General features: G+C 40.2%; 1 protein-coding gene across 2 annotated transcripts; it reads left to right on the top strand.

Moving 5' to 3' along the window:
* Window positions 1-67: 67 nt before the first annotated feature.
* On the top strand, window positions 68-21,836 carry SMU1 (SMU1 DNA replication regulator and spliceosomal factor). Of its 2 annotated transcripts, none has more exons than XM_025912843.2 (12): window positions 68-219; window positions 3,639-3,849; window positions 5,866-6,018; window positions 7,025-7,135; window positions 10,538-10,666; window positions 12,094-12,213; window positions 13,749-13,865; window positions 14,486-14,613; window positions 15,131-15,257; window positions 17,237-17,404; window positions 19,929-20,081; window positions 21,333-21,836. In XM_025912843.2, the coding sequence occupies exons 1-12, from the start codon at window positions 194-196 to the stop codon at window positions 21,429-21,431; spliced, it is 1,542 nt and encodes a 513-aa protein (XP_025768628.1). In that variant the 5' UTR covers window positions 68-193; the 3' UTR covers window positions 21,432-21,836. The 2 variants fall into 2 exon arrangements, with proteins under 2 accessions (XP_025768628.1, XP_086539485.1); XM_086683359.1 differs by lacking the exon at window positions 68-219 and adding an exon at window positions 353-601.
* The last annotated feature ends 6,004 nt before the right edge of the window (window positions 21,837-27,840 follow it).

Genomic DNA, 27,840 nt, shown 5'->3' with positions numbered 1-27,840 from the left:
ACACGCACGCCGAACATTCACTTGAAGCTCCGCCCCTCACGCACTCCACGCCCCTCTGTCGCGCATGCCGTCCCCGGAGCGGACGACGGACGTCGAGCGGAAGTGGTGTAAGGCGGCCGCCGGAGGTGTCGTTGGTGTGTTGCGCGACTGGGCCTAAGAGTGGAGTGGCCTGTGCGCCCGTGAAGATAACGCTATGTCGATCGAAATCGAGTCCTCGGAGTGAGTCCTGCGGTGGCGGAAGTTGGCGAAGTGGCGGGGGCCGGGAGGTGAAGGGTGTGGGGTGTAAGATGCTCAGGGAGAGGCTTCTGAGAGCCTAGGGAGTGGAGGGACATTTCCTGGCCCACAAAGATGCTTCTTGGATCTGGCTACCTCGGAGGCGGGCCCACAAGAAAGTGGCGGATGAGAAGCCTAAAGCCCCATGGGATACTGCACGGGGCTAGGAGGAAGGATAGGCCTTGAAGTTCTGAGTTCTAGCCTTCGCCGACTCTTGGCGCGCGCTGTGACTGATCAAATTGCCCATCCGTTCTGGACTCCAGTCTAATAACCTGCACAAGGGAGCTTGGATTCTAAGCCTTCCTTCTCTCCCGCACCTCCTTAAACAGTATGATTCGTTTCCTCTGTGCTTACATGTCCCCTCAGCTTTGCTCCGCCCAGCACTTACCCAGTATTGTCACTGTTTCTCTAGCCACCCTACTAACCTGTGTAGGCGCCTAGGAGCTCCTTTCCCTTTTAGTCCCACAGCGTAGCACACCGTAGAGGCTCAATTACTGCCTTTGGAATGAATGAGCTATTAACTGTTTTATCAGACGCTATCTGGCGCTGAGTTTTGGTTAGTCGGTGAGTTCTCTGTAGCGACCAAGAGAGAGAATCTGAAGATTGGGGCAGAAGAATGATCGACTTGGAGGGGAAGGGGGCTAATGAGTGACTGAAGAAGGTCTTCAGTGAACTTCTTTAGGACTCCACCTTCTACTTTGCCCTTGCCGACACTTACTAATTAAACCAGCAGACATAACATTTGTGTCCTTAGCCTAAGAAAGGGAGAGGGCTTGTTCTGAAGATCTGCCACAGGAGGAAGGGAGGTTTATTCATTCAACAAATACTGAAGTCTACTATGTACTATTCTAGACCCTGGGAATACAGTACTGGACAAAACACAAACATCCTTGCCTTTAAAGAATGTACATAGTGATAGGGAAGGCAGACAACAGACAAAAACAATAAGTAAAATATGAGACTTAACAGATAGTAATAAGTGTTGTGGAGAAGAATAAAGCAAAGAATAGTGATAGTGCTGGTAACTAAGACAACTACTAAGTCAGGGCAGGAGTTGGAAAGGGTTCCCTGCTTTGGGGTCTAAATAAATAGTATACACTGACCATTCTCCCATCCTTGGGTTGCTGCGTGTTTTATTGTTATTATTTTTTTAATTAAAAAATTTTTTTAATGTTTATTTTTGAGAAAGAGCGTGAGTGGGGCAGGGGCAGAGAGGGAGGGAAACAGAATCCGAATCAGGATCCAGGCTCTTGAGTTTTCAGCACAGAGCTGGATGTGGGGCTCTAACCTGTGAACCGCAAGATGGTGACCTGAGCCGGTTAGACCCTTAACCGCTTGAGCCACCCAAGTGCCCCCCCCACCCCTTTTAATTAAGATTTTAGTTTTAGGTAACCTCTACACCCAGTGTGTGGTTAGAACCCACAACCCCGAGATCAAGAGTCGTACACTCTACTGACTGAGCCAGCCAGATGCCCCTACCATGTTTTTATTATCAATAATAGCTACTATTCAGTATTTTCTGTGCTAGTTGCACTGTAAACAGTATAGTCAACCCTTTCACTAGCCCTACAGGGTAGGTATATTTATTAACAGATGAGGAAACAGGCACAGAGATGTTAACTGACTTGCTCAAGGTCACAGTAACTGACAGAACTCTGATTCAAATCCCAGCTTATTGCCAAAGGTTTTAGGTCTTTATGTATTACAGTTGGCCCTTAAATAACATGGGTTTCAACTGCACAGGTCTACTTATCTGAGGATTTTTTATAGTACGGTACTGTAAGTGTATTTTCTCTTCCTTAGGATTTCCTTTGTAACATTTTCAATCAATAAGGCTGGTCAACAGCAGGCTATTAACAGTTAAGTTTTGGGGGAATTGAAAGTTAAACACAGATTTTTGACCGTACAGGGGTCAGTGCCCCTAACCCCTATGTTGTCCAAGAGTCAATTGTACATTGTGTCTGAAGAAAGTAAATTTGATTTGAGGTATGTCACACAGTAGATCTTTACAGGGAGCATGTCTTATTTGGGAGTGCAAATGGAAGTGTGCTAAGGAGGATAGTAGGTACTAGAATAGCAGCGATCTAATAAACCTCAGTATCTCTTAAGGGGTCATGAGAGAAAAGACTACTACAAGTAGCAGTAATCAGTTTCCTTCTGGAGGAATTTTTAAGAAGAGAGTGTTTGCTCTCCTGTCAGGGATATGTGCTCAAGAGCCACACTGTCAGATTGAACCTTCATTTTTCCATTTATCTCTTTACTTGGTCAAATCCTCATCTATAAAATGGATATAATGGTAATACCTACCTCATAGGCCTGTTTTGAGAAGTAAATGAATCAATGTCTAAAATGCTTGGGACAAAATACATAATAAACATTGGTCATTGTTTTATGTTTATTATTTCTACCTGATAGAGGGAATTGACTAAATTCCAGTCTGAAATCCCTTCCAACTGGGACAGTCTGACCTACTGTATTCTCACTGTCCAGTAGAAATACAGTGTGAGGCACATGTGCTTTTAAAGAAAGAAGGGAAACAGTGTATCACAGCATTGTACAGTGAAGTTTTATAGTCTGTATGAACAGATCTTTCACCAGATTCCTTATTATTAAGTCCAAGAGCAAGAAGTTTTAACTATAAATAACTATATTTAACTATAAATAACTTCTAAGTTTTCTGTCACATGTTGAAAGTGGTTGCTTATTCTCTCAATATTTGGAAATTGCCTGGCTCCTCTTTTACTTGTGAAAGTGAATCCACAATTTTTTTTTTTTTTTTACATGTCTTAAAAATTTGGTAATAAAGGTGGTGGGTAGGTTTTACTTTGTTTTGCTTTTACATACAGTATATAGTTCTTCTCATTTGTGTTCAAATCCCTAGTGAGAAAATCTCCAATTCATATTTTTTGGTTGTCATTAAAAAAAAGTAGACCAAATCATCCTACAAGCATTTAGAGTATGTTGTGTCAATGACTGGACTGGGTTTAAATAGTTCACAAAAGTGTACAATATAATCATACAAATTAATAAGAAACTTGGCATAATAAAAAGATCTTGGGTCTTGGAAGGAAGCGTCACCTTGGTACCTTTCTAGCTGACTGTGAGACCCTGGACAAATTATTTCCCCTTTCCAAAACCTAGTTCTTGGATTTCTGGGGTGAAGGTGGGACTGGGTGATCCTCAAGGTCTCTTGTAACTTAGATTCTGTGATTTGGGGTAAGTTATATTTACATGATAAACAAGTGGGAAGTAACTAGTGAAAGGAGGATGGTTGAATAGAAGAGATAAGCTGGGGTGGTCTTTACTGTGTGGCCTCTTTGGTGAGTGAGGATTCCTGAGCTAGGTGACTTGCTTTCTTTTTCCAGTGTGATCCGTCTTATCATGCAGTACCTGAAGGAGAACAGTTTACATCGGGCGTTAGCCACGTTACAGGAAGAGACTACGGTGTCTCTGAATACCGTGGACAGCATTGAGAGTTTTGTGGCTGACATTAATAGTGGCCATTGGGATACTGTTTTACAGGCCATACAATCTCTGAAATTGCCAGACAAAACCCTCATTGACCTCTATGAACAGGTAAGAGGGGAGGTGATGCCAATCCCCTTGAATTGGTTTTTTGTGGGCCCCCTCACTGGGAAGCATTATGAAGCACTGTGGGACTGTAACAGCCCTTAAAACTTACACTGTCAAGGCTTGAGTGCTACTTTGTATTTTTTTCCTCTTTTTTTTAAAAGCCAAGATTATACTAAATTAAAATTATTTTTTTTATGTTTATTTATTTATTTTGAGAGAGAGACAGACTGTGCATGTATGTGTGTGCATGTGCGAGTGGGGTAGGAGCAGAGGGAGAGAGAGAATCCCAAGCAGGCTCCATGCTGTCAGTGCAAAGCTGGATGCAGGGCTTAATCTCAGGAACTACGAGATCATGACCTGAGCTGAGATCAAGAGTCATGCTTAACCAACTGAACCACCCAGGTGTTCCTAAATTTATTTTTTAAGTGATCATTAAGTGAACTGTTTTGACACCAACCAGTGTATATTACAATTTAGTTCTGGCACTAACCACCCAGAGTTAGCATACACCCTGCAAGTTAAAGGCTCAGTCCTCTGCAAGATTGCCCTTACTTTAGACACAAGCTGTACTTTTTTGGGGTCTCAGGCCACCCACACTCTTGACCAGCTGGCTGCATATCTGGGGGGGGTCCCTGTGACCCCTTCAGAATTAATAATTCACTAGAATGAGTCCCAGAACTCAGGGAAGTGCTACATTTATGATTATAGTTTTATTATCAAGGATACAGATCAGGACCAGCCAAATGAAGACACATAAAAGAGATCTAGAAGGGTCCTGAATGCTCTCTATGCCTTCTAATGCTCTCTTCCTGTGGAATCAGAGTGTTTCTCTCACCTGGTTTATTAATGTATTCACCAACCAGGAAGCTCTTTTGGGGTTTTTATTGAAATTTCTTTTGGGGCGCCTGGGTGGCGCAGTCGGTTAAGCGTCCGACTTCAGCCAGGTCACGATCTCGCGGTCCGGGAGTTCGAGCCCCGCATCAGGCTCTGGGCTGATGGCTCAGAGCCTGGAGCCTGTTTCCGATTCTGTGTCTCCCTCTCTCTGTGCCCCTCCCCCGTTCATGCTCTGTTTCTCTCTGTCCCAAAAATAAATAAATGTTGAAAAAAAATTAAAAAAAAAAAAATTTCTTTCAACCTTTAGCTCCCCAGCATTCCTTGGAGGTTGGGCTGGCTCAAAACCTCAATCTTCTGATCACCAGGTTGGTCTTTCGGGCAACAAGCCCTTTCCATGAGCTGTCGTCTTAGCACAAACTCAGGTGTGATGCAAGGAGCTCATTAATAATGAAGATATTCCTATCACTGGGGAAATTCCCAGGTTTTTAGAAGCTCCGTGCCAGAAAATCAGGACAAAGATCATACAAATTAGTTACTATACATTTGTATGATAACAGAATGGGCTTTCTGGAAATAAGAATATAGTGTTGTTTGAAATAAAAATAGGATAGTTGGTTTGTGTTTATTTATAGTCCACATGAGTTCAGTAATTCCTCAAAGAAAATTTAGCTAACTGGAGAAAGGTTTCTCTGGAGCCCATGGATATATTCTTATCTTTAGCTTTCTTCAGCTTCTATATTCGGAACAAGAAGCCTGAGAGGAGTGGAAATGGGTGGATACAAATGAAGGATGGAAGTTGAAAGATTGAAGTTACTATTTATGTATGTATGTATGTATGTATGTTAAATTTTTCTGTAGAGATCGAGTGGAAGTGGGGGAGGGACAGAGAGAGAGGGAGACAGAATCTGAAGCAGGCTCTAGGCTCTGAGCTGTCAGCACAGCTGACACAGGACTTGAAGTCACGAACTGTAAGTCAGAGGCTTAACAGAGCAATCCAGGTGCCCTGAAGTTACTACTTATAATTGCTTCAGTTGTCCATCTGAAAATGCTAGTGAAAGAGGAAGGAACATTTCCTAATACTGGAAATCATGTTAGGAGGCCATTTCTGAACCAGAAATTGTACTGAAAAAGAAACAGTACTAAGAGAATGCGATAAAACAGACATTTTCTTTTAATTTTGTTCAGGTTGTTCTGGAATTGATAGAGTTGCGTGAATTGGGGGCTGCAAGGTCACTCCTGAGACAGACTGATCCCATGATCATGTTAAAACAAACACAGCCAGAGCGGTATATTCATTTGGAGAACCTCTTGGCCAGGTCTTATTTTGATCCTCGTGAGGTATGATTAGAAATTCTTTTTAACATTAGAAACAATGTAATGTTTTCTGTCATTTTATTGGATGCTGTTTGTGATTTTGATTCAGTTTTTGAAAATGATACTTTTCTGTTTATATATGTTGGTTGAAATTTACATGTATTAAAGAGAATAATCTTGTTCAGTTTTCTGAGTATTTGAAGGTCTTCCCTCCCCTACACACCCCATTTTAGACGGTTTTATGTCGATAAGTAAAGAAGCAGAAGATTTATTCCTATATAATTTCCACATTAGCCCAAGTACTTATTTGACTCTGAAGTGCTGCCTGACTGCTAGTATATTCACTATGTGTTTGTGTCCCTTGGCCCAACAAGGGCAGTTTTCTCTCAACTCTTTTAGTTCTTAGAAAGCTCGTGCTTTTGTCTTAGCCAGTTATGCTTACTTGTAGAGCATGGTGACTCATATTCTTTTCTTTTTCCCAAACTTTATTATATGTATAGTTTCATTGTTTCTCACTCAGCCTTATACTAGTCTAGGAGGGAAAAAAAATTTAATAGGTACTGGATAATGGGGAGTTAGGGTAAACACACAGAAACTATGAGGATAAAGAAAAGAAATTTAGATTACCATCACAGGATTCAGCTTAGAGGTGGTGAAGGACTTCTGGGCTGGGAGTCGTAAATTACCAAAGAATTAGTAAAAGAATCCTCAGCTCTGCAGATTTTTCAAAAAAGTGGAAAAACAATGCTGGGTTTGATGTGGTTTACTTGGACTCTTCTTGGAAATAATGGTGTGGATTGGCTGACCTCAATTCTCTCCCAGCTCATACTTTTGAAATGCAAGTGGAGAGAACTGGGAAGTCATCTTAACTAATTAATATAATTAATCCCTTCTTAAACCAGGTTGTTCTTATCTTTTTTTTTTTTTTTTTTTTTTAGCGTTTCTGCTTGGTTATTACTGTTTTTAAATAAGCACACTCATATCCTGTGGCCGCTTCTTAGAAATACTACTACTCCCTCTCATTTTTCAGGCATACCCAGATGGAAGTAGCAAAGAGAAGAGAAGAGCAGCAATTGCCCAGGCCTTAGCTGGGGAGGTCAGCGTGGTGCCTCCATCTCGTCTCATGGCATTGCTGGGACAGGTAATTCAGAGTCTGTGGAACTGAAATTACCCTGAAATCCTGGTACTGTTTCTTCATACAAAGTGTATGTGCAAGCTAAAGAAGTCGGACATCCTAAGAACTGGGGACTAGCGGTAGAGCTGCTTGTACCAACAGCTATGCCATCATACCAGCCTCCTCTTTTCTGGGAGAAGCAGTAGAGATTACTTTGGAGCATAAACTCTAACGTTAGTTAGAATTAGGGTGACCGTAGAATTTATCATTCCATTTGGGATAGTCACTGATCATTGTGCCGGGACACTGTCAAAGGCAAATTGGAACAAATGTTTATTCTGGTTAGAATCCGAGCTTTCTCACTTACCAGCTAATGTGGTTTTTGGCACATTACCTAACTTTTCAGGACTTTTTTTTTTTTTTTTTTTTTTTTAAGGGATCTCTGCACCCACCGTGGGGGGCTCAAACATACAACTCCCAAGATCAAGAATTGTGTGTTCCACTGACTGAGCCGGCCAGATGCCTCTCTAACTTTTCTTATTCCATTTACTCATCATGGTATTGTAGTAAGGATTAAATGAGATGATGCATTTAAAGCATTTCCTGTATTGTCTGGCACCTTGTAAACTTTTTTTTTTTAACTTTATTTTTAAAACATTTTTTTTAATGTTTATTTATTTTTGAGACAGAGAGAGACAGAGCATGAATGGGGGAGGGTCAGAGAGAGAGAGAGAGACACAGAATCTGAAACAGGCTCCAGGCTCTGAGCTGTCAGCACAGAGCCCGATGCGGGGCTTGAACTCATGGACCGCGAGATCATGACCTGAGCCGAAATCGGATGCTTAACCGACTGAGCCACCCAAGCAACCCTTTAACTTTGTTTATTTTGAAAAGAAAGAGGGAGGGAGAGCGTGCATATGGAAGGGGCAGAGAGAGAGAGAGAGAGAGAGAGAGAGAGAATCCCAAGCAGGCTCTACACCGTCAGTGTAGAGCCCGATGCGGTGCCTGAACTCACAAACTGTGAGATCATGACCTGAGCTGAAGTTGGACACTTAACTGAACTAAGCCACAAAGGTACCCCTGCCTGGCACCTGGTTTTACAATCAGTAAATGGGAGCTGCTGCTGGTGATTTTTTTTTTTTTTTTTTTTTTTTAGTAGTAATATTACTAGCATTGTTGTTACTGAAAGCTACCTAGAGTAAGAGATGTTTATAAATAGCACAAGATGCAAGTGATTAATAATGATATAAATAGCCTCTTTGCAATAAATCTGGGGCACTTTTGAATGAGGGGAAAAGGTCAGATCAGATTCTTCTCTGGTTTTATACAGTATAATTTCAGATAAATTGAAAGTTATGTCAGAAAATAGAAAAACCAGGGGTGCCTGGGTGGCTCAGTCAGTTAAGTATCCGACTTCAGCTCAGGTCATGATCTCACGGTTCATGAGTTTGAGCCCCGCATCGGGCTCTGTGCTGACAGCTCAGAGCCTGGAGCCTGCTTCAGATTCTGTGTCTCCCTCTCTCTCTGCCCCTCCCCTGCTCACACTCTCTGTCTCTCTCTCAAAAATAAAATAAACATTAAAAAATTGAAAAAAAGAAAAAGAAAATAGAAAAACCAGAAAATAATGTATCAAACTTTTTGATAGGGAAGGACTTCCTATATTTAGGGAGTAGGCACCAAGGGAAAGATAAACAAATTTAATCACTTAAGAGTTTAACTTAAGATAGAAAGAAATCTCTAAAGCTATAATCAAAACTAGATTGGGAGAACATTCTTTTTGGCAACTGTAAACAAATACCTGGATCACATCAAAAGCTCACAAATTGATAGGAAAAGTAGTATAAATACAACAGGTAAGAGGGAAGAGAACATGAGTAAACAGTAAACACAAAGAGGAATTTGGGAGTCAAAATGAGAGTTAGCAAATGATACAGCCTAGGACTGTCTCCAAAATCCATGATTTTCCCACTTCCCATATTCAGTCATAAACATTGTTGAAGTTGCAACTTTTTGGGAAAACAGTTTGTCAGTGTGTAGCAAGAGGCTTAACATTCATATTCTTTTTTTGATTCAATAATTCCTCTTCGAGGAATCTATTCTAAGTGAGTATTATCCCCCAAATAGAAAAGGCCTTATTGTTCAAAAGTGTTGTTGTGGCATTATTATTATTATTATTATTATTATTATTATTTAAGTTTATTTATTTTGAGAGAGAGAGAGAGAACACACGTCGGGGAGGGGCAGAGAGAAGGTGAGAGAGAGAATCCCAAGCAGGTTCCTCACTGTCAGCACAAAGCCCAATGTGGGGCTCAAACTCATGGACTGTGAGATCATGACCTGAGCTGAAGTCAGATGTTTAACCGACTGAGCCACCCAGGCGCCCTTATGGCAGTATTATTTAGCTGTGTGAAAAATTAGTAGCAGTTGACTGTCCATTAATATATTAATTAAACTGTTGGGGCGCCTGGGTGGCTCAGTCAGTTGAGCGTCCGACTTCAGCTCAGGTCACGATCTCATGGTCTGTGAGTTCGAGCCCCGCGTCAGGCTCTGGGCTGATGATGGCCCAGAACCTGGAGCCTGCTTCCGATTCTGTGTCTCCCTCTCTCTCTGACCCTCCCCCGTTCATGCTCTGCCTCTCCCTGTCTCAAAAATAAATAAACGTTAAAAAAAATAAAAAATATATTAATTAAACTGTTAAACATTCACCAGAAAGGGTATATTTGACAGCCATAAATGATAGGTATGTCATTGCATGATCTGATAGGTGAAAACAGAAGAAAATAACATTTTATATAGGGTATAATTACAGTATAATTATGTTAAACACATGTAAAGTGGGAAACACTAGAAGGTATACATAAAATGCTAACTAATGGTGGCTGTATTTGGATGTTGGAACTATGAGAGATTTTTGTTTTCCAAATTTTGTTTATGTTGAGTTGGGGCACCTGGGTGGCTCAGTTGGTTAAGGCATCCAACTCTTGGTTTTGGCTCAGGTCCTGATCTTGTGGTTTATGGTTCTAGCCCCATGTTGGGCTCCTAGCGGATGGCATGGAGCCTGCTTGGGATTCTCTCTCTCTCTCTCTCTCTCTCTCTCTCTCTCTCTCTCTCTCTCTCCCCCTCTCTGCCCTTCTCCTGCTCTCTCTCTCTCTCAAAATAAATAAGCTTAGAAGTTTATAACAGAAGAGTCAAACCTATAAGAAAATAGATACGGAAATATGGACCTGTTGGCTCTCAAAATTCCCTTCCCCACTGAGATCAGCCTGTCTTCCTGGGACACGCAGAGTCACATAGCTTATGTTATATTTGAATGGCCAAAGATATTTGGGTCTGGATGTTAACCTGATCCTTTCAGGCTTGGCTTTGAGCAATCAGGACTAGATCTTAAAAGATCTGTAGGTTAGATTGCTGTACTTTTTTTTCTCATAGGCACTGAAGTGGCAGCAGCACCAGGGGTTGCTTCCTCCTGGCATGACAATAGATTTGTTCCGAGGCAAAGCAGCTGTCAAAGATGTGGAAGAAGAAAAATTTCCTACCCAACTGAGCAGGCACATTAAGGTAGGATCTTAGATACTCAGCCTTTTTGTAATCATTTGTTGGGGACTCCATGTGTTTGCTCAGCCAAGCCCTGTGCCAGGAGTTTGGGTTTGGGAGCAGAACTCATTCTCCAGCTCTGACAACATTCAGGGTTGCTGCTGGTGACCACTGGGGTCCTGTGGGGGTCTGGCAGTGACACACCTCAGATGTATAACCAAGTGGACATAAATTTGGCAACTGGCCCATCATCTGCCCTGCACTTCCTCCCAGGAAGCCTTCATTTAGAAGAATGGTTAGCTCTTTGGTTAAGCTTAGAACTAACAATGAACTTCCTGTGCATTTGTCCTGTTCAACATTGGCGTTTGCCTGCTACGTGTCAGGCAAAGTACCAGGCATGGATTGTAAAGTAGGCAAGTATGGCATTTGAGGAAAATAATTTTATCATCTCAGGGCTCGTTCTTGTTTTTTAAAAATTTTTAATTTGAGACTTTTCTAGGAAAAGGCACAATCAAGTAGTTGCTGCAGTTCCCAGAATTACAAGCATATTTGCTACTTTCGCATCTCCTTTATATTACATTTTCTCTAGGTTTGTGCTCTTACTGAATTCATGGATTTTAAAATATTTCATGTTCCTCAAATCTGGGACTTTGGCTTAGTGCTTTGAATTTATCTTTCCTGGATTATATATTCTGAATCATATGTAAAGATATCTTTGAGCAGTACCATATTTACCTGCCTGAAGCCTTGAGACAAAAAGAAATCCATTAAAATTATGCTGCTGGGCTAAGATTTTCTTTCATATACATTTTCCTTTGTTGCCATTTAAAATGAAATTCATAATAGAGCTTTTCTTTGTTGTCATCTAATGTTCTGTAGTTTTCGTCTGTTGGGAACATCATTGCTGTAAATGCTCAGGATACATCACCTAGGCAAATGTTCTGTCACCTTAATTAGTTTTAGAGTTCGTCAGCCGCACATTATCAATTAAATAAAGGTCATGAAAAGAACTAGGATGGAAAATTTGTTTACAAAGTAGTATAGGAAAACAGACATTTATTTTGAAGAAAATGGATTTTTTCCCATATTTGTACAACATTATCTCATTGAGTGTGAAAGTTATGCTAATAGTAGCTGCTTCAGGTAAAAACTTACTAAGTTAATAGGATTATTTGTTCTAAGTCCTGTGCTAAAATAGTTTTTTACATCGCTTTGGAAATACCAACTTCACATTAAAAAAACTAGATTCAACTGAGAACCAGACCTAAAACTGGTCAGAGAAAATATATCCATTCTGTGTGTCCAGATACAGAAATGCTCCTCCGATACTCTGTAACATAGGCCAGCCATGACTTTGTGCTAGGGCAGGATTTCGCAAAAGGTTAAAATGAAAATTGTTTTAAGGTCCACTAGATAAAAATACATCTGTTTCATTGTTTCATTTGAAACAGTTTGGTCAGAAATCACATGTGGAGTGTGCTCGATTTTCTCCAGATGGTCAGTATTTGGTCACTGGGTCTGTTGATGGATTCATTGAAGTCTGGAACTTTACGACTGGAAAAATCAGAAAGGTGAAGTATTTAAAATATATTAACTTTTCTAGTGGGAGAATTATCTAGTTTTGTTTAATTCTGTTATTTTTATAGTATAAATTTATTTTTTAAATGATAATATATACATCTGATACAACATTTTATAAAATAGAAAAGTTACTCAGTAAAGAGTCTTGCTCCAACCCTTGTCCCTCAGCTGGTCAGTTCCCTTCCTTGGACCAGCCAGGGTTATCAGTTTCTTATGTAACCTTCCTGAAATTTCTAGGTATATGTAAGCAATACCTTACATATAAGGTATGTAGCAATACCTTAGCTACATAAGTAGTGTCTAAGTAATTGTACTAATTGTGTGTTCTCTTACTATGAATGAAGTTAAATATCTTTTTATATGTGAGAAGCCAGGAGTATTTCCTGTTCTGTGAAGTCTTCACATCCTTTGCCCATTTTTCTTTTGGATTCTTACTGATTTTTAGGAACTCTTTATAGTTGGAAGAAATCAGTCTCTGTAATATGTATGGCAAATATTTTTCAATTGTGACTTTTTGTCTTTTGACTTTGCCCATCATTTTATAGACTTGAAATTTTTTTGTGTCATCACATTTATCCATCTTTTTCTTCTACAACTTGTAGTGCTTTTCATGTTTTGTATTTTATATTAATTTTTGATCCATCTGGAATTTGTTTAGGGGGATGAAGTTGCTGTAGATTCAACTTATTTTTTTTCCTAAATAGGTATTTATTGACTATATCTACTGGTTTAAAATGTAATCTTTACCATAGAGTACTAACTTCCACTCCATGGATAGTGAATTCATGAGTGATTTTCACTTTCTACTTGATATGTTTCCTTATAGTTTGCTTCTTTTTTTTTTTTAAACCATGACACAGTCTTACTTTTTAATTAGGAAAAAATAAAGTTACTTTATTTTGAACAATAAGGATGACAAAGGAAACATCACAAATAAGCAGATTTTAGTCAATACATGGTTTTAGGAAAAGTAGCTGGCAATTTGGAAAAGACCTTGCTTTTTCACATTGTGTCTCAAATAAATTCACATATATTAAAAGTGTACAATATGGGGGCACTTGGATGGCTTAAGCATCCAACTTTGGCTTGGGTCATGATCTCACAGTTCATGAGTTCAAGCCCCACATCAACCTGTATGGACAGTGTGGAGCCTGCTTGAGATTCTCTTCCTCCCTCTCTTTGCCTTCCCCCACTCATGCTCTGTGTCTCTCTCAAAATAAATAAATAAACTTAAAAAAATGTACACTATGAAATTGTAGGGGGATTTTGCATAGAAAAAAGATCAGTAAGCAAAAAGATGTAGGGTATTATGTTGGAATTTTTTTTACATATTACTTTAGGTTGTGTAAAATTATTTATTCCCAGCACTGTCAGTTCATTAGAAACCTGTGTGCATGGCACTAGTATTTGCTTTGGAAATTTAGAGTAGGCACAATCCATTACTCTGCTTTTAGTGAGTTTAGAGATCTGGAATGACTGGGGGTTTTGTGTTATTTTGGTAACTGCTTATCTTTGTTTCCTTTAGGATCTTAAGTACCAGGCCCAGGATAACTTTATGATGATGGATGATGCTGTCCTCTGCATGTGTTTTAGCAGAGATACAGAAATGTTAGCAACTGGGGCCCAAGATGGAAAAATCAAGGTATTTATTAGTGTCAGAAACTTTCACATATAGACATTTTGAAACCTCTGCAATGAGGTAGTGTTTTACATGTGATAGCTTAATAATAGGTATTGTTTGTTGAACATGAAATTTATGCTAATTACTTTTTTCTTGTTTAATTCTAATAAAAACTCTACCTAGGGAGGTTCAGTAATCAGTTTAAAGTCACACATCTGGTAAGCGATAGATTAGGACTTCAGTCCAGATCTGCTCATCACACCTTTTCTGCTGTATCACCCTGGCTCACCTTATATGATGTATTGTACTTTGGGTTTTTTTAGGGAATGGGATGCTCTGTATTTGATTAGACATAGTTTGTATTTAATTGCTGGTGAGACACCCAGGGCTAGATAAAATACAGAAATGGTCTCTGCTTAAGTGAACTTTGAGTCTAAATTTTTGTTAATAATTTACAAGGAAAGAGGCTTAAATTTCAGAGGATTCACTTATTGCACATTGTGAAGCAGACATATTCAGCTATTAGCATGCATTTTTAATGCTTTTTTAGTACATTATTGAGCATTGCATGTTGCTTGACTCTGCAGGCTAGAGTAGGTCACTCTATTTACAAGTTTTTACTTTTTTTTTTTTTAATAAAGGTATGGAAGATTCAGAGTGGACAGTGTTTAAGGAGATTTGAAAGAGCACACAGTAAAGGTGTCACCTGTCTAAGCTTTTCTAAGGATAGCAGCCAGATCCTTAGTGCCTCTTTTGACCAGACAATTAGGTAAGTAAAAGTCCCTGCACTGCCCTTACTTGAGTTTGCTATGATGAAGTGCTGGAGGGAGGTACTAGTGATTCCTTATGTTTTCACCAGCATGGTGTTATATGAAGAGTGTGAGGATATGTGAGACCTCATTATTATTTTCTCCATTTGAGTCTACCCAGAAGAGAGATTAGAAAGGGATTATAGCGGTGTTTCGTGTTTCTTGAAGTGTGATTTTGGGCTCACCTGCATCAGAATCACCATAGAGGGCATATTACAAATATAGCCAAATCTGTCTCTGAACAGAAGCCAATAGTAATATTGGCATGTTTTCTTGCAGTCTCTGTGCCTAGCTTTTGTTTTGGTTTTGTGTGACATAATGAAAATTATATTGCATATGTAATTGCATAATCCTCTTTCTCCCCATGATATTATAAATTGAGCTTTTATAATTCTTTGAAAGTATATTCAACATTCGGTCCCAGTTGTAATGTATAGAATATTAATTGTTCTTTTCATATCCTTTTGTTTGTGATAGAATTCATGGTTTAAAATCTGGGAAAACCCTGAAGGAATTTCGTGGCCATTCCTCCTTTGTTAATGAAGCAACTTTTACACAAGATGGACATTATATTATTAGTGCATCCTCTGATGGCACTGTAAAGGTTAAGTATTTGCTCCTGGTTTATTTTGGGGTTTCTGCTTTTGTCCTTTGAAGAGTTTTCAGTGGTGATAATGGTGATGACTGTGATGGAGTAAACTTCTTTACTAGCTGTTTTAGCCATAAATGAGGTGAGTCTGAGACAATAGTAATATTCTCTGGGGAATCCCTATTGAAGGACCCGGAGTTTCAAATCTACATAATCAAAACATTTATCATATGTAGGAAAAGAGGAAGGGTACGGAGGCCTGGATGTAAGTCATCCCCCATGTATAGTGGTTAAATTGTCTTGTTAAAGGTATGGTTCACCCACAATAGTCAAGTTTATAAAGTGCTTAGTGACCAGATGAATAAATCTCTTTTTTGTTGCACAGCCTCCCTACCCCAGCCTGGCCTCCCACATTTAGGGGCCTTCCTGACAGCACTTACAGAGGGCAGGAGAGGTGTAGAGTGGAACTAAGCCCTCTCTCAAATACTTACTTATTGTCCTCAGTGCTCAGCTGAAAGTAATGCATCTTCAGTACCTTAAGAGATTTAGTTATTTTAATAGCAGTCCTCAATTCCTAGAAACGATGAGAAATCCAAATAGAAAATTGCTGGAGATCTTTGAGACACTCCATTTACATTCTGGACCTGCTTTTAAATTGCCTTATGTAAGTGTGTAGTTTGGCAGAAGACTGAAATGTTTTAACACAAATACCTAAAAGACCACCCTCTGAAATTGCTTGTTCTGGCTTGGGAATTGAACCAGAAACCTGAGGATTGGAGAAGTCTTTCTCAGGACGGATGGGGAAATATACAGAGCTCTTAGTACCTTAGTCATGGGATTTGCCCTCTTTATGCTTTGAATATGGGCCTTACAGTCTGTAAAATGCCAGTGGGAGGTGGCCTATTTAGCTTTGTTTTATGGTCTTTTCCTGTAGTCCTTCAGTGAGTTGGGTAAGCATCTCACTGACTTTTTGGACAGAAAACACTGGAAGCCTTAGAACTCTTGATCCCTGAAATGTTCATTTTTCTTCTAGGCAGCCAGACTTTAGAGAGGAGATTAGGGCAGATGATAACTGTGTTTATTATGAAAATAAACACTGTGGCAGTTAATGGGGCAGTAATTTCCTCCTGTTGATAGGTATTCAACATCCATTTTTTGCTAAGCTCTGTTGAAAGCACAAAGGAAACACAACATAGTCCATGCCTTTGAGACTTTAAATGTATACACATACATACATACATACACCTCATTGAGTGAGTGGTGTCCAGACAGTGCCATGCAATATTTGGTCCATTCCTTCTCTGAGCACATCTCAGATTTCAATAACTGTGATGTCTGATTTAACCCCTTCAGTTTATAACAGCCCAGAAGGGCAAGGTGAAAAAAAGCATTAGGGTGGGGAACTATTACCAAAAGAGATGCTGGGCTGGGAGAGATAATACGCGTGGCCAAGAGTGGCTTCCGCTTTGTGGATCCTCGTGTGTGAGTGTCAACATTGTGGCTTCTGTTCAGCAGTTCCAGCTGTATGTTGGAATCATTTGTGGAGCTGTTTAAAAATGGACATGCCTATGTCCTAGACAGCCCTAGAGCTGTTAGATTACAGTCGCAGGATAGGGTCCCAAGCATCTAAGTCTAAAAGCCCACATTTGATTTGATGTCCAGAGGAGGCTAGCTTTCCGATTAACAGTAGCAGGGTTGACACATAGCTAATTTTAAAGATATGTAGTTCAATTAGGAGAATTTTGTAAGAAAAGATAGGTTTTTTTAAATAGCTTTGTGACTTTTGTTGGTACCCATTAATCAGCAAACAGATGGTAACAGCTTACTTACTATGTATATGGCAAAGCTAGGTATTTGATAGGACTAAAAATCAAGAAGCTTTTTTGAGACAGTTTTATTTGATTTTAGTAATCAAATTTTCATTTTTATAACCCCAAAACTTTAGACATTCTTATACCCAAAAAATGTTTATCCCTTGAATTTTTGTGTCATAGATCTGGAATATGAAGACCACAGAATGTTCAAATACCTTTAAATCTTTGGGCAGCACTGCAGGGACAGATATCACTGTCAACAGTGTGATCCTGCTTCCTAAAAATCCAGAGCACTTCGTGGTGTGCAACAGATCGAATACAGTGGTCATCATGAACATGCAGGGGCAGGTGAGTGCTCCAAAAGTGCCCTTGCACAGATCCTGTGGGTCATTTGCAAATCATTAAGTCTTGGTCCTGGCCCTTCCAGTAACCAAATATGGGTTCATCACTCCAAAAACCTTATATAGTTGACCTGTGAACAACACAGGGGTTAGAGCACCGACCCGCTGCACAGTAATCCGCATATTACTTTTGTCTCCCCCCAAAACTTCACTACTAGCCTACTGTTGACTGGAAGCTGTACCAATAACAATTGACTAACACATATTTTGCATGTTTTAATATTATATACTATAATCTTATAATGTATTGTATTCTTACAATAACATATGCTTAGGGAAAAAATGTTAAGAAAATCATAAGGGAAAATACATTTATAGTACTATACTGTATTTATTTTTTTAAAAAAATCCATGGGGTGCCTGGCTGGCTCAGTCAGAAGAGCATGTGACTCGTAATTTTGGGTTTGAGTTTGAGCTACACATCGGGTGTAGAGATTACTAAAAAAATATTAAATTAAAAAAATCTGGGGTGCCTGGGTGGCTCAGTGTGCTGACAGCTCAGAGCCTGGAGCCTGCTTCGGATTCTGTGTCTCCCTCTCTCTCTGCCTCTTCCCCCACTGGTGCATGTGCTCTCTCTCTCCCTCTCTCTCAAAATAAATAAACATTAAAAAATTTAAAAAATCTGTGTTTGTAAGTGGACCTGCCCATTCAAACCTTTGTTGTAGATAACAATGCTGGTCTGACTAAGGGAGATACAGTATGTGGGTTACTAATTTGGGATATCTCCTAGTTACCACATGATCTAAGGTGGAACTCTCATAGGAGAAGGGCAACAGTGTCTTCATGATAAGTATTTGTAATCAGGGCACCTGCATGTTTCCCAGGGAACCTCACTTTTGCAGTGCCAACGACATTAGGAGTGTCAAGATTGAGGTCTCAGGCCCTAGGAATGTGTTGTGCTACTGAAATGTTGACTTGGGCCCTTGGGGATCTTGCTGAGCATGGAGAAGAACCAGGGGCTGGTGTCTACAACTCGCTCTCCATTCCATTAGTCCCTGTCACTGATATATTTGTAGTTTAGAAACCATGGTTGAGGGGCACCTGTCTGGCTCAGTCAGAAGAGCATACAGCTCTTGATCTCCGGGTCATGAGTTCAAGCCCCATGTTTGGTGAAGAGATTAAATAAATAAATAAATTGACTGACTTAACTAACTAACACAAAGAGCCCATGGTTGAGATGGCTGGTCTGCAGTATCTACTGGGCCCCTGCATAATAGCTATAGTTGCCCACTTCCTAGGTTCCTGTTTGTATAGGACGAAGAGTGCCTGTGTACCCACCCTTTCCCCTGTGATAACATCTTTCATAATCATAGTACAATTATCAAAACCAGGAAGTTGACATTGATACAATATAATGAACTGAAATACAAACCTTACTTGGATTTCGCTAGTTTTAAATGCATTCATTTTGAGGTGACAAGTTAATAGCTCTATGAAATTTTGTCAGATGTGTAGATTTATGTAACTACCACCACAATCAGAATACAGAACTGTTTCTCCACCCCCAAAGGAACTTCTACATGCTATATACCTTTACAGGTATGTGACAAGCTTCAGGGTAAAATGACTCCATAGACTAAAGAGCAGGATTGGTAACTTGGGACATATGATTAACTTGAGATAGTTTATCCATGGACCGTTTCCCAGGCCAGAGGATTTACAGTCAAACCTTCCCCCTCATAACCCTAGCCCTGGTAACTATTGATCTGCTTTCCATTATTATGATTTTGTCACTTTGAAAATGGTATAAAAATGGAATCATATGGTATGTAACCTTATAACTTTTCTTTTTTCTAATTTTTTAAATGTTTATTTCTGAGGGAGAGAGTGACAGAATGTGAGCGGGGGAGGGGCAGAGAGAGAGGGCGACACAGAATCTGAAGCAGGCTCCAGGCTCTGAGCGGTCAGCACAGAGCCTGACGTGGGGCTGGAACTCATGAACTGTGAGATCATAACCTGAGTCGAAGTCAGACAATTAACTGACTCAGCCACCCAGGCGCCCCAACCTTCTAACCTTTTGAGATTGGTTTTTCTCAGCTTGATTTATGGTGATGTGTGTAAAATAGAGCAAGCAAGGTCTTGGAGACAGAGTTCCATCTTGCATGAGGAGAGCACCTCATTCTTTTAGATAGAGGAAATGACAGAGTGTAAGTCCACAGAGCATTGAGAATCGTGATATAGATTTAGAAATTGGGTGGCAATGAATTTGCTTCAGGGTAAAATGACTCCATAGACTAAAGAGCAGGGATTGGTAACTTGGGACATATGATTAACTTGAGATAGTTTATCCATGGACCGTTTCCCAGGCCAGAGGATTTAGCACACAATGAGTGGTATTGGTGATCTAATTATCAATGACCGTAAAACCAGAATGCAAAATAACAGTATAAGGATGTCAGTTAAAACTGCTGCTTTAGAACTGCTGCTAATCCAGATGTTTTGTTTTTGTCTTGGGGTATGGTATGATCTAGATTGTCAGAAGCTTCAGCTCTGGTAAGAGAGAAGGTGGTGATTTTGTTTGCTGTGCCCTATCTCCCCGTGGTGAATGGATCTACTGCGTAGGGGAGGACTTTGTGCTCTATTGTTTCAGCACAGTCACTGGGAAACTGGAGAGAACTTTGACAGTGAGTATTACTGACTTAAGGCGATCTAAAGAAATTTCATTAATACTGGTATCTTTCTGAACTCTGAAGTAAACCTTTTCCAGACTGCTGTAAGTGTGAACTTTGGTATAAAAAATGTAAAAATTCTATCACTAAATAAAATAAAGGGCCCATAAGTAATGGTATGGAATTACCTCCTCTCAGAAGTCATCCTTCAGTGAGCCCTCAGCAAGTGGATAGGATGGGTGTACATAAAGCAGAGAATAAGGAAGGGCTGGTTATAGTAGTCATATCTTCCCCAGGGGGATTAGACAGTGACAGGTATAGTTAGTTCTCTCCATGTCCTTTCAAAGGCAAATTACTTTTACGCTATCCTGTCAAATTGACTTATGGTGTATTTAGCAGCTCTGTGTTGTACAAGCCACTATAAGGAGTAAATAATGCCAGTTGCTGTAACAAACAATCCTCACATTTTAGTAGTTTAACACAATGTGAGTTTATTTCTTGTTTCAATGTGATAGTTGGGTAGTTTTCCTCCATTGTTTAGCTGTGTCATTTGGAACATGTGGACTCCAAGGTCTCAGGAGGAGAAAAACTAGCTGGAGGGCTATGCCAGATGTTTTTAAGACTCCCATCTGGAAGTAGCTTATATTACTTTGTTCCTCATTCTTTTTTGGTTAGAATTCACTCACATGGCCACAACCCAAATGCAAGGGGGACAGGGAAATTGTAGTTTTCTGTGGTCCTGGAAGTATAGTATAGTGAACATACAAAAAATGATATACATACCATATTAGAATATAATCTCTTGCGTCACATGATTCTTGGCACACTTGCCCTGTGAGGCCTCCAGTACAGATCTCAGGTGTGAGCAAAATAATATGAGGTGGAGAGTGTTCTCCAGCTGAGGGGCCTGGAAAATACAAGTTCATGGAGTTGAAGGAATCATTTGGTCTTAGCTACTGTCTTGGCCTAGAATTTACAAAATAGGGATTGGGAGTAGGATCAGCTGTCATGCAAAAGTGACATGGGACAAAGCATTATTCACACATTATGAAAAACAGTACAAAAATTGGCGAACCAGCAGTGTGATAACCTCATTTGAGTTTTTGGTATGTGTGTTTTAGCCATCCTCAAGGCTGCCTTAGGTTTGATTGCTTTGGTGAGAAGTGAAGCTTCACTCTTCCTCCTTTCCATTCAGCTCTGGAAGCCTCTTCAGAGTCACTTTTTTATAGACCTATATCCCCTAAATCAGTGCTTTACTTTTCCCAGGTTCACGAGAAGGATGTGATTGGTATTGCACATCACCCTCATCAGAATCTGATTGCAACCTACAGTGAAGACGGACTTCTAAAGCTCTGGAAACCCTAATTCCACTTTTTTTCAACTCGCTTGAGAGCATGTACTTAAGTGAAGAAATATTCATGTATTGCTTTTTTCTTTCTAGGCTACCTTTTCTAAGCAATTGTCTGAATTAGGCACAAGAATAATTTTGTGAAAATTCATGTTCAAGTAGCAGCTACCCTTTTTATATTTTTTTAAGGTATTCATTTATCTGTTTCTAATTGGGGTGGTTATTTGATGTTTTCAGTAGTCTTCTACCTGGAGAGTGAAATACTGCTGTTTCTAGAAGAGAGTTATACTCTTTGATTATTTGAAATGGTGATTAAGACGTATCTCCTACAGTAAAATTGTAAATAAGTAACTATCCCATATTCAGTAGCTCTTTGCTGGTCCATTCTTTTTAGATGTTAATAAACTTTACACCTTTTTTTGGAGGTTTTGTTTTTAAATGTAAATAAGTGCTCATCTAGTTAACATATTTACTAGTTAAGTATGGAGGGTGGGACATAACATTCTAGTCTAGCAGCAAGTCAGTTCCTGTTTAGAAGGATAGACTGAATGTAAAAAGGCCAGGTATTGATAGGATCTCATTTCATTGCCCTTACTGTCCACTCATTCTTCTTAGCTGTGCCTTCTCATGCGTTCTGGCCAACTCCAGAGAACATCATCTTCATCTTCTGGATAGAACTTAGTTGTAGGATCCACTATGAGAATTCCGCTTTGGCATCTCTGAGGGTTTGGCATTGAAAATGTGCTGTTGTTCTGAAGAAAATTAGAAAAGGACCTGAGATTTAGAGAAGTCTTTTTAGGTATGTGCATCCTTACCAGTTAAAAGCCAGTAAAACTCTTGAAAATACTTTGCAAATGGGGTGTCTTTTATGTTTGAACCAAAGATGTATTGAGTGCGCTTATGTTGATGTTGGAGGGGCCGTGCCAGGTGTCATTTCAAGAAAGTGAGACCTTATTTGTGTAGACCTTTTATGCCTCCTTTTAAGTGTAGCACTCATTAGGTACAAATGAGTGGGGAAAGTTTTTTAAATGATTTACATTGTTGGGGCACCTTGGTGGCTCAGTCGGTTAAGTGTCCGACTCATGGTTTCAGCTCAGGTCATGATCTTGCGGTTCGTGAGTGCGAGCCCCAGATCAGGCTCTGCGTTGGGAGTGCAGAGCCTGCTTGGGATTCTCTCTCTCTCTGCCCCTCCCCTGCTCGCTCTCTTTCTCAAAATAAACAAACTTAAAAAAACAATGTTTTATAGTGTTCTAATTTGCCTTTGAGTGAAATATAGCCTGATCTTTTGCCTGGCACAATAATGCTCAATATTGGCTGAATTAATCCTTGGCAGCACCAAGAAATCCCTCTTCCTCAGTCATATTCCCAAAACTTTTTTTTCCTTTTGCCATTAAACCTGCAGCTTTTTGACAATGTATGCCATTTTGAGTTAAACATTAGCCATAAATCCATGAATTCAAGTGAATGTAGTTTCACAGCCCAGTGAAAAGTTTTCATGTAAGAAGTTTAAGGTGGAAAGAGGAAACAGCTTGTGCTAAGAATCCTTTAGAAATATCTTCAAGAAATTGGGATTTTATATTTAGCCCATGACCTTGTGAATGGTTGAGCAGTACTGTTAAGAATGAGAAACAACAGGCCTAAAGTGGAGTCCCTTGTGCTGGCCTTGTGCTAAGCTCCACACTGGCCAAGATTTAATACCTACCCAAACTGCAGTTTCGGCCTGTCCCAGGACTGTAATCATTAACCAGTGAATCTGGAATTCAGTATTTATGAGGTAATCTACCTGATAGACCCCCTCTGGCCCCCATAGGAAGGTAACCTTGCCTGAAACAATCCACTCTTGTTAGAGATCTCCTTTTCCCACCCCCTTCTGTGTATAAAAGCCTTTTGTTCTGTGCAGTTCTTCAGAGCTCCTGTTAGATGGGATGCTGCTGGATTCATTAACTGCTGAAGTAAGTCAATTGGATCTCAAAATTTACTCCTTTGAATTTTGTTTTTTTAACAGTAACTTTGTGCTCACGAAGAACAAGAATCTAGTTGGTCAGCACATGTTCACTTATTCCTTCTTGGAATTTTATCAAACATCTGTTCTTGTACCTAGTGCTGAAGATGGCTTAGTAAGACCAGTTCCTGTCAGAACAGGGAAGAAATGCCAGCTAAAAGGTGTAATTGAAATGGTGGGATAGGAGAAGGGCACCTGATAATAAGCCCCACTGAGTTAGGAAAGGCTTCCTGAAGTTGACCATAAAAGGACCAGCAGGAGCTGTGGGTAAAGGGGTTTGGTGGTCAAAGTTAGCTGAAGGAGACTTCCAGGCACTGCAGTGTGGGATTCTTGCAATGCATGCAGTGTCTTGGGAGACCAGGTGAAGAGAAGCCTGGATTGAGAGTCATTAAATGTACCTTTTTTCTTAAATGAATTAACATAACAAAAGTAAAAAAAAATTAAGTCTTCCGCCTTTCCCAGGAAACCCTTGTGCAACTGTCTGTAACTTCCTTTTGTACAAACCTAAAAGGTATTTGCACTTACTCTGCACATAGCTTTTCTTATGGGAGGAGCCCCAGGGACTGAAGCTGAGGTGAGAGAAGGGCCACCCTGGCTTCTGGACTCCCATGCCAGCCCGTACCACTGTCCAGCTCTCTGTGAGCTGCTTGAGGGCCTTAGACCCTCTAGGCACACAGTGGGGTCTCTGTGCCCTTGTTCCAGGTCTGGGTAAAGCAGAGCAGTGCTGGAACCTGGCTGGCCTGCATCCTTGGGCTAGGGAGTCTCTGATGAGCTGTGGGTGCTGTGCACTGGCTGGAGCCAACTGTCAGAGGCTGGAGGTGTCTGTCTGATGGTACCACTGGACTGCTTTTTCACTTTACAAAGAGATGGCAGAGATCATGTTTGTTGGCCTCTTAACCAGTATCAACGGGAGAGGATAAGCAAATGGGAGTTTGATGGCAGTAACCAATGGCATACAGCAGTCCCTCATCTGGTTTCAGTTACATGCAGGCAACTGCGGCCCGAAAGCAGATGATCCTCCTCCTGACTTAGCATCAGAAAATCAAATGGAGCCTAACAGCATGTCATAATGCTTTAATCATTCACCTCTCTTCATCTCATGTGGGCATTTCATCTCACATCACAACGGTGAGTACAGTACTATTTTGAGACCACATTCACCTTTTATTACAGTATGTTCTTATAATTGTTCTATTTTGTTTTTGCTATTAATCTTACTGTGCTAAATTTATAAGCATTATAGGTAGGTATGTATGTATAGGGAGAAACAGTGCATAGCGCTCAGGACTCTTCTAGGTTTCAGACCTCCACTGGGGGTCCTGGAACATATCCAAACTGTGTGGCAGGGTGGGGGCAGAGGTGGACACCCGCATTCTTCCGAAAACATGTTCCATCAGGTAGCTAGGAAAGTAGGTACTCTGCTGCAGCCTACAGATACAACTGGTATTTGTCTCCAGCACTTACAACTTAAAATACACAGCAGTAAAGTTTCCTTCAGTAGGGTAAGGATATTTGCCCTATTCCCCATTCAGTTGTGAAATTTGTATTTCTGGGGGCACCTGGGTGGCTCAGTTAAGTGTCCAACCCTTGATTTCCACTCAGGTCATGAGTTTTGTGGGTTTGAGCCCGTCAGCAACTGGGCTATCAGCACAGAGCCTGTTTGGCTCTCTCTGCCCTTTCCCCATTGGTTTCTCTCAAAATAAAAAAATAAATTTGTGACTCTGGATACATTGAAATCTGAGGATGGGATTTCAAGGCAACCTTTCTTTAAATCTCAGGTACAATTACTTTCTTCAGTTGCTTTTCAACTTGTACTAAAAGCCCTTCCTTCCTATGTAAGCAGCCCTGTTTAATTCTCTGAATTACTCTTATGAAGTACAGCCTATTATGGTTTCCATAATACACATGAAGAAAGGGACTTCCAGAGGTTCCCATACCTTGTTCATGGAGCACACACTGAAAGCCAGGTGCAATTCCAAAGCTCAATTTCTTTATTCTTTGAATCTGGCTGTTAGCTGCTTCTCTTTAGGTCTGGGAACAGGCAAAGAATGCATGAATTGTGTCTCCACAATCCATTACAATTTATTTACCTAACCTGGCCACAGGAAGTGAGATGAGTAAAAGAGCACTGAATGACAACTGGGACTGCAGTTTTTTTTTTTGTTTGTTTTTTTAAACGTTTATTTATTTTTTTGGGACAGAGAGAGACAGAGCATGAATGGGGGAGGGGCAGAGAGAGAGGGAGACACAGAATCAGAAACAGGCTCCAGGCTCTGAGCCATCAGCCCAGAGCCCGATGCGGGGCTCGAACTCACGGACCGCGAGATCGTGACCTGGCTGAAGTCGGACGCTTAACCGACTGCGCCACCCAGGCGCCCCTGGGGACTGCAGTTTTTACCGTTAACTTACTTGGGCCAGAGCAGTGGTTCTGTCATCCAGTAAATAAATCAAAGGTAAATTTTCAGGTCCTGTCCCTGACCTATGGAATCTGCAATCGTGGCACTGGGGCTCATCAACCTTGCTGTTTTGAGATCCAGAACACTAGAGGGCAGTTTCTCCACTCCTAAAATGGATGTTTTGATTCTTGTTCTGCCTCACAAGGTTGTAGATATAACCCAGTTAAGTGATAACTGTTCAGGACTTAAGAAACCCTTGAAAGAGCATCTTTATTTTGCTGTAGCTTGTTAGCAGTTTCATTCACTGTATTTTTACACCCTACATTTTTCCTACATTATTTCAAAAAAGATACTGTGATGAAGTGTACATCTAAGCTGGGAAGCTCCCTGGTCTGAGCCTCAAACTTCTAACTGCAGTGTCAAAGGCTGCCATTATTGGACTTTCTCTTACCAATGCATTATCCTAGATGGTTAATAGGACTATGTCCCTATGTTGGTAGTGTTAAACTTTGGCTGTTGATAAACATCTTGGTGCTTAAGCTATTACACCCAGCTCCATGATGTTAAAATCCTGGCGTGGGGTGGGGGTGGGGCTCACATGTTTTTAGTTTCCCAGGTAACTAAGTGTAGCCATGGTTGAGAAGCAGTACCATATGCAGAAAAAGACCTGATGCTAATTTCACATACAGGAAGATCTGCCACCATGTTCCATTAGCACCCTCATGGGACATTCTTATTCCCTACAAGTATGAGTGGATGGGGAAGGCATCAGAGCAAGCATTAGTGCTAGGGCCAGGAACTCCACTTGTGTGGATGCACATGCATTCCTGTAGCAGACTTGGTCAGAGCTGTTAAGAGATGACCTTGGTCCAAGTTCTCAGGGGCAGCTTTTAGACTACAAACTGTTTCTGCCTTTCCTGGTTAACTATTTCCTTTTCAGATTTCTATCTTTCTTTTATTTTTATACTGTATAATTCAGTAGCATTGCATTAATAACATTCACAACCTTGTAGAACCATCACTGTTTATCTGAAACTTTATCACAACCAATTAAGCATTAACCATTCATTCCTCTTCCCCCTAGCCCTTGGTAACTGGTCTATGAATTTGCCTTGATAGGTCATTTAAGTACACATACAATAATTTGTCCTGTCACACACGCACCATCACATTTTGTCCATTAGTTGGGTATGGGTTTGCTCCCCCTTTGGCTACTGTGAATTTTACAGACAACACTGGCAACAAGTATCTCACTTAGCCAAGGAGTCAATTACTAACTGTAGGCTTTTTGAGAAACTGCTCAACTTTTACACCATTTTACATTCCTACCACTGAGGTACTGGGTTCCAATTTCTCCACGTTTTCACCTATTTTCATTTTGGATAGTAGGTGTGAAGTAGTATTTCACTGTGGTTGTAATTTATAGTTGCCCTCAATGACTGATGTTAAACACGAGGATTTCAATTTTTTAAGATGTTATATGTATTACAACTCAGGGGTCTTTGGAGAAATTTAAGATTTCTGGTCATACTTTGTTGTGCTTTCCTGAGTACCTGGCATCATACCCAAACACAAGGGTAGCTGTATGGTACTGACTAAAAATGACAATCTAAAAATAACAGGTTACTAATTATTTCACTATGACAAACACTGGAAGTGTGAAAACTTTATGTTTTAGTTTCTCCTTTTTAACTCAAATGTGCTCTATGAGGGGAACTTAGATGTGGGCCACTTCTGGAGAAATGTTTAACCTTACTGATTACAGGAGATGCAGCAGAATCAGGATAAATGGGTAAAAACTTTCACATTTTCACACCAGTGTTTGCAAAGTTTTTAAAAACCCTTTTGGCTCATTACTTACCCCTCACCCACTTTCACTCCCCACCCTTGTTTAACATTCAACTATAGTTAAGTACCATTTTCAATTACCCATTTAACTAGTTAAATGACAAATTACCTATCTTAATTAATGAAAAGCCAATGCTTTTAATCTAGGGGAAAAAAAAGCCTGTAGTGACACACTGGAAA

The sequence above is a fragment of the Puma concolor genome, chromosome D4 (genome assembly GCF_028749965.1).
Source record: "Puma concolor isolate L17-30 chromosome D4, mPumCon1.1.hap2, whole genome shotgun sequence".
Taxonomy (NCBI): Eukaryota; Metazoa; Chordata; class Mammalia; order Carnivora; family Felidae; genus Puma; species Puma concolor.
The sequence above is the reverse complement of the archived record's forward strand: the minus strand, read 5'-3'. Positions and strand labels throughout refer to the sequence as shown.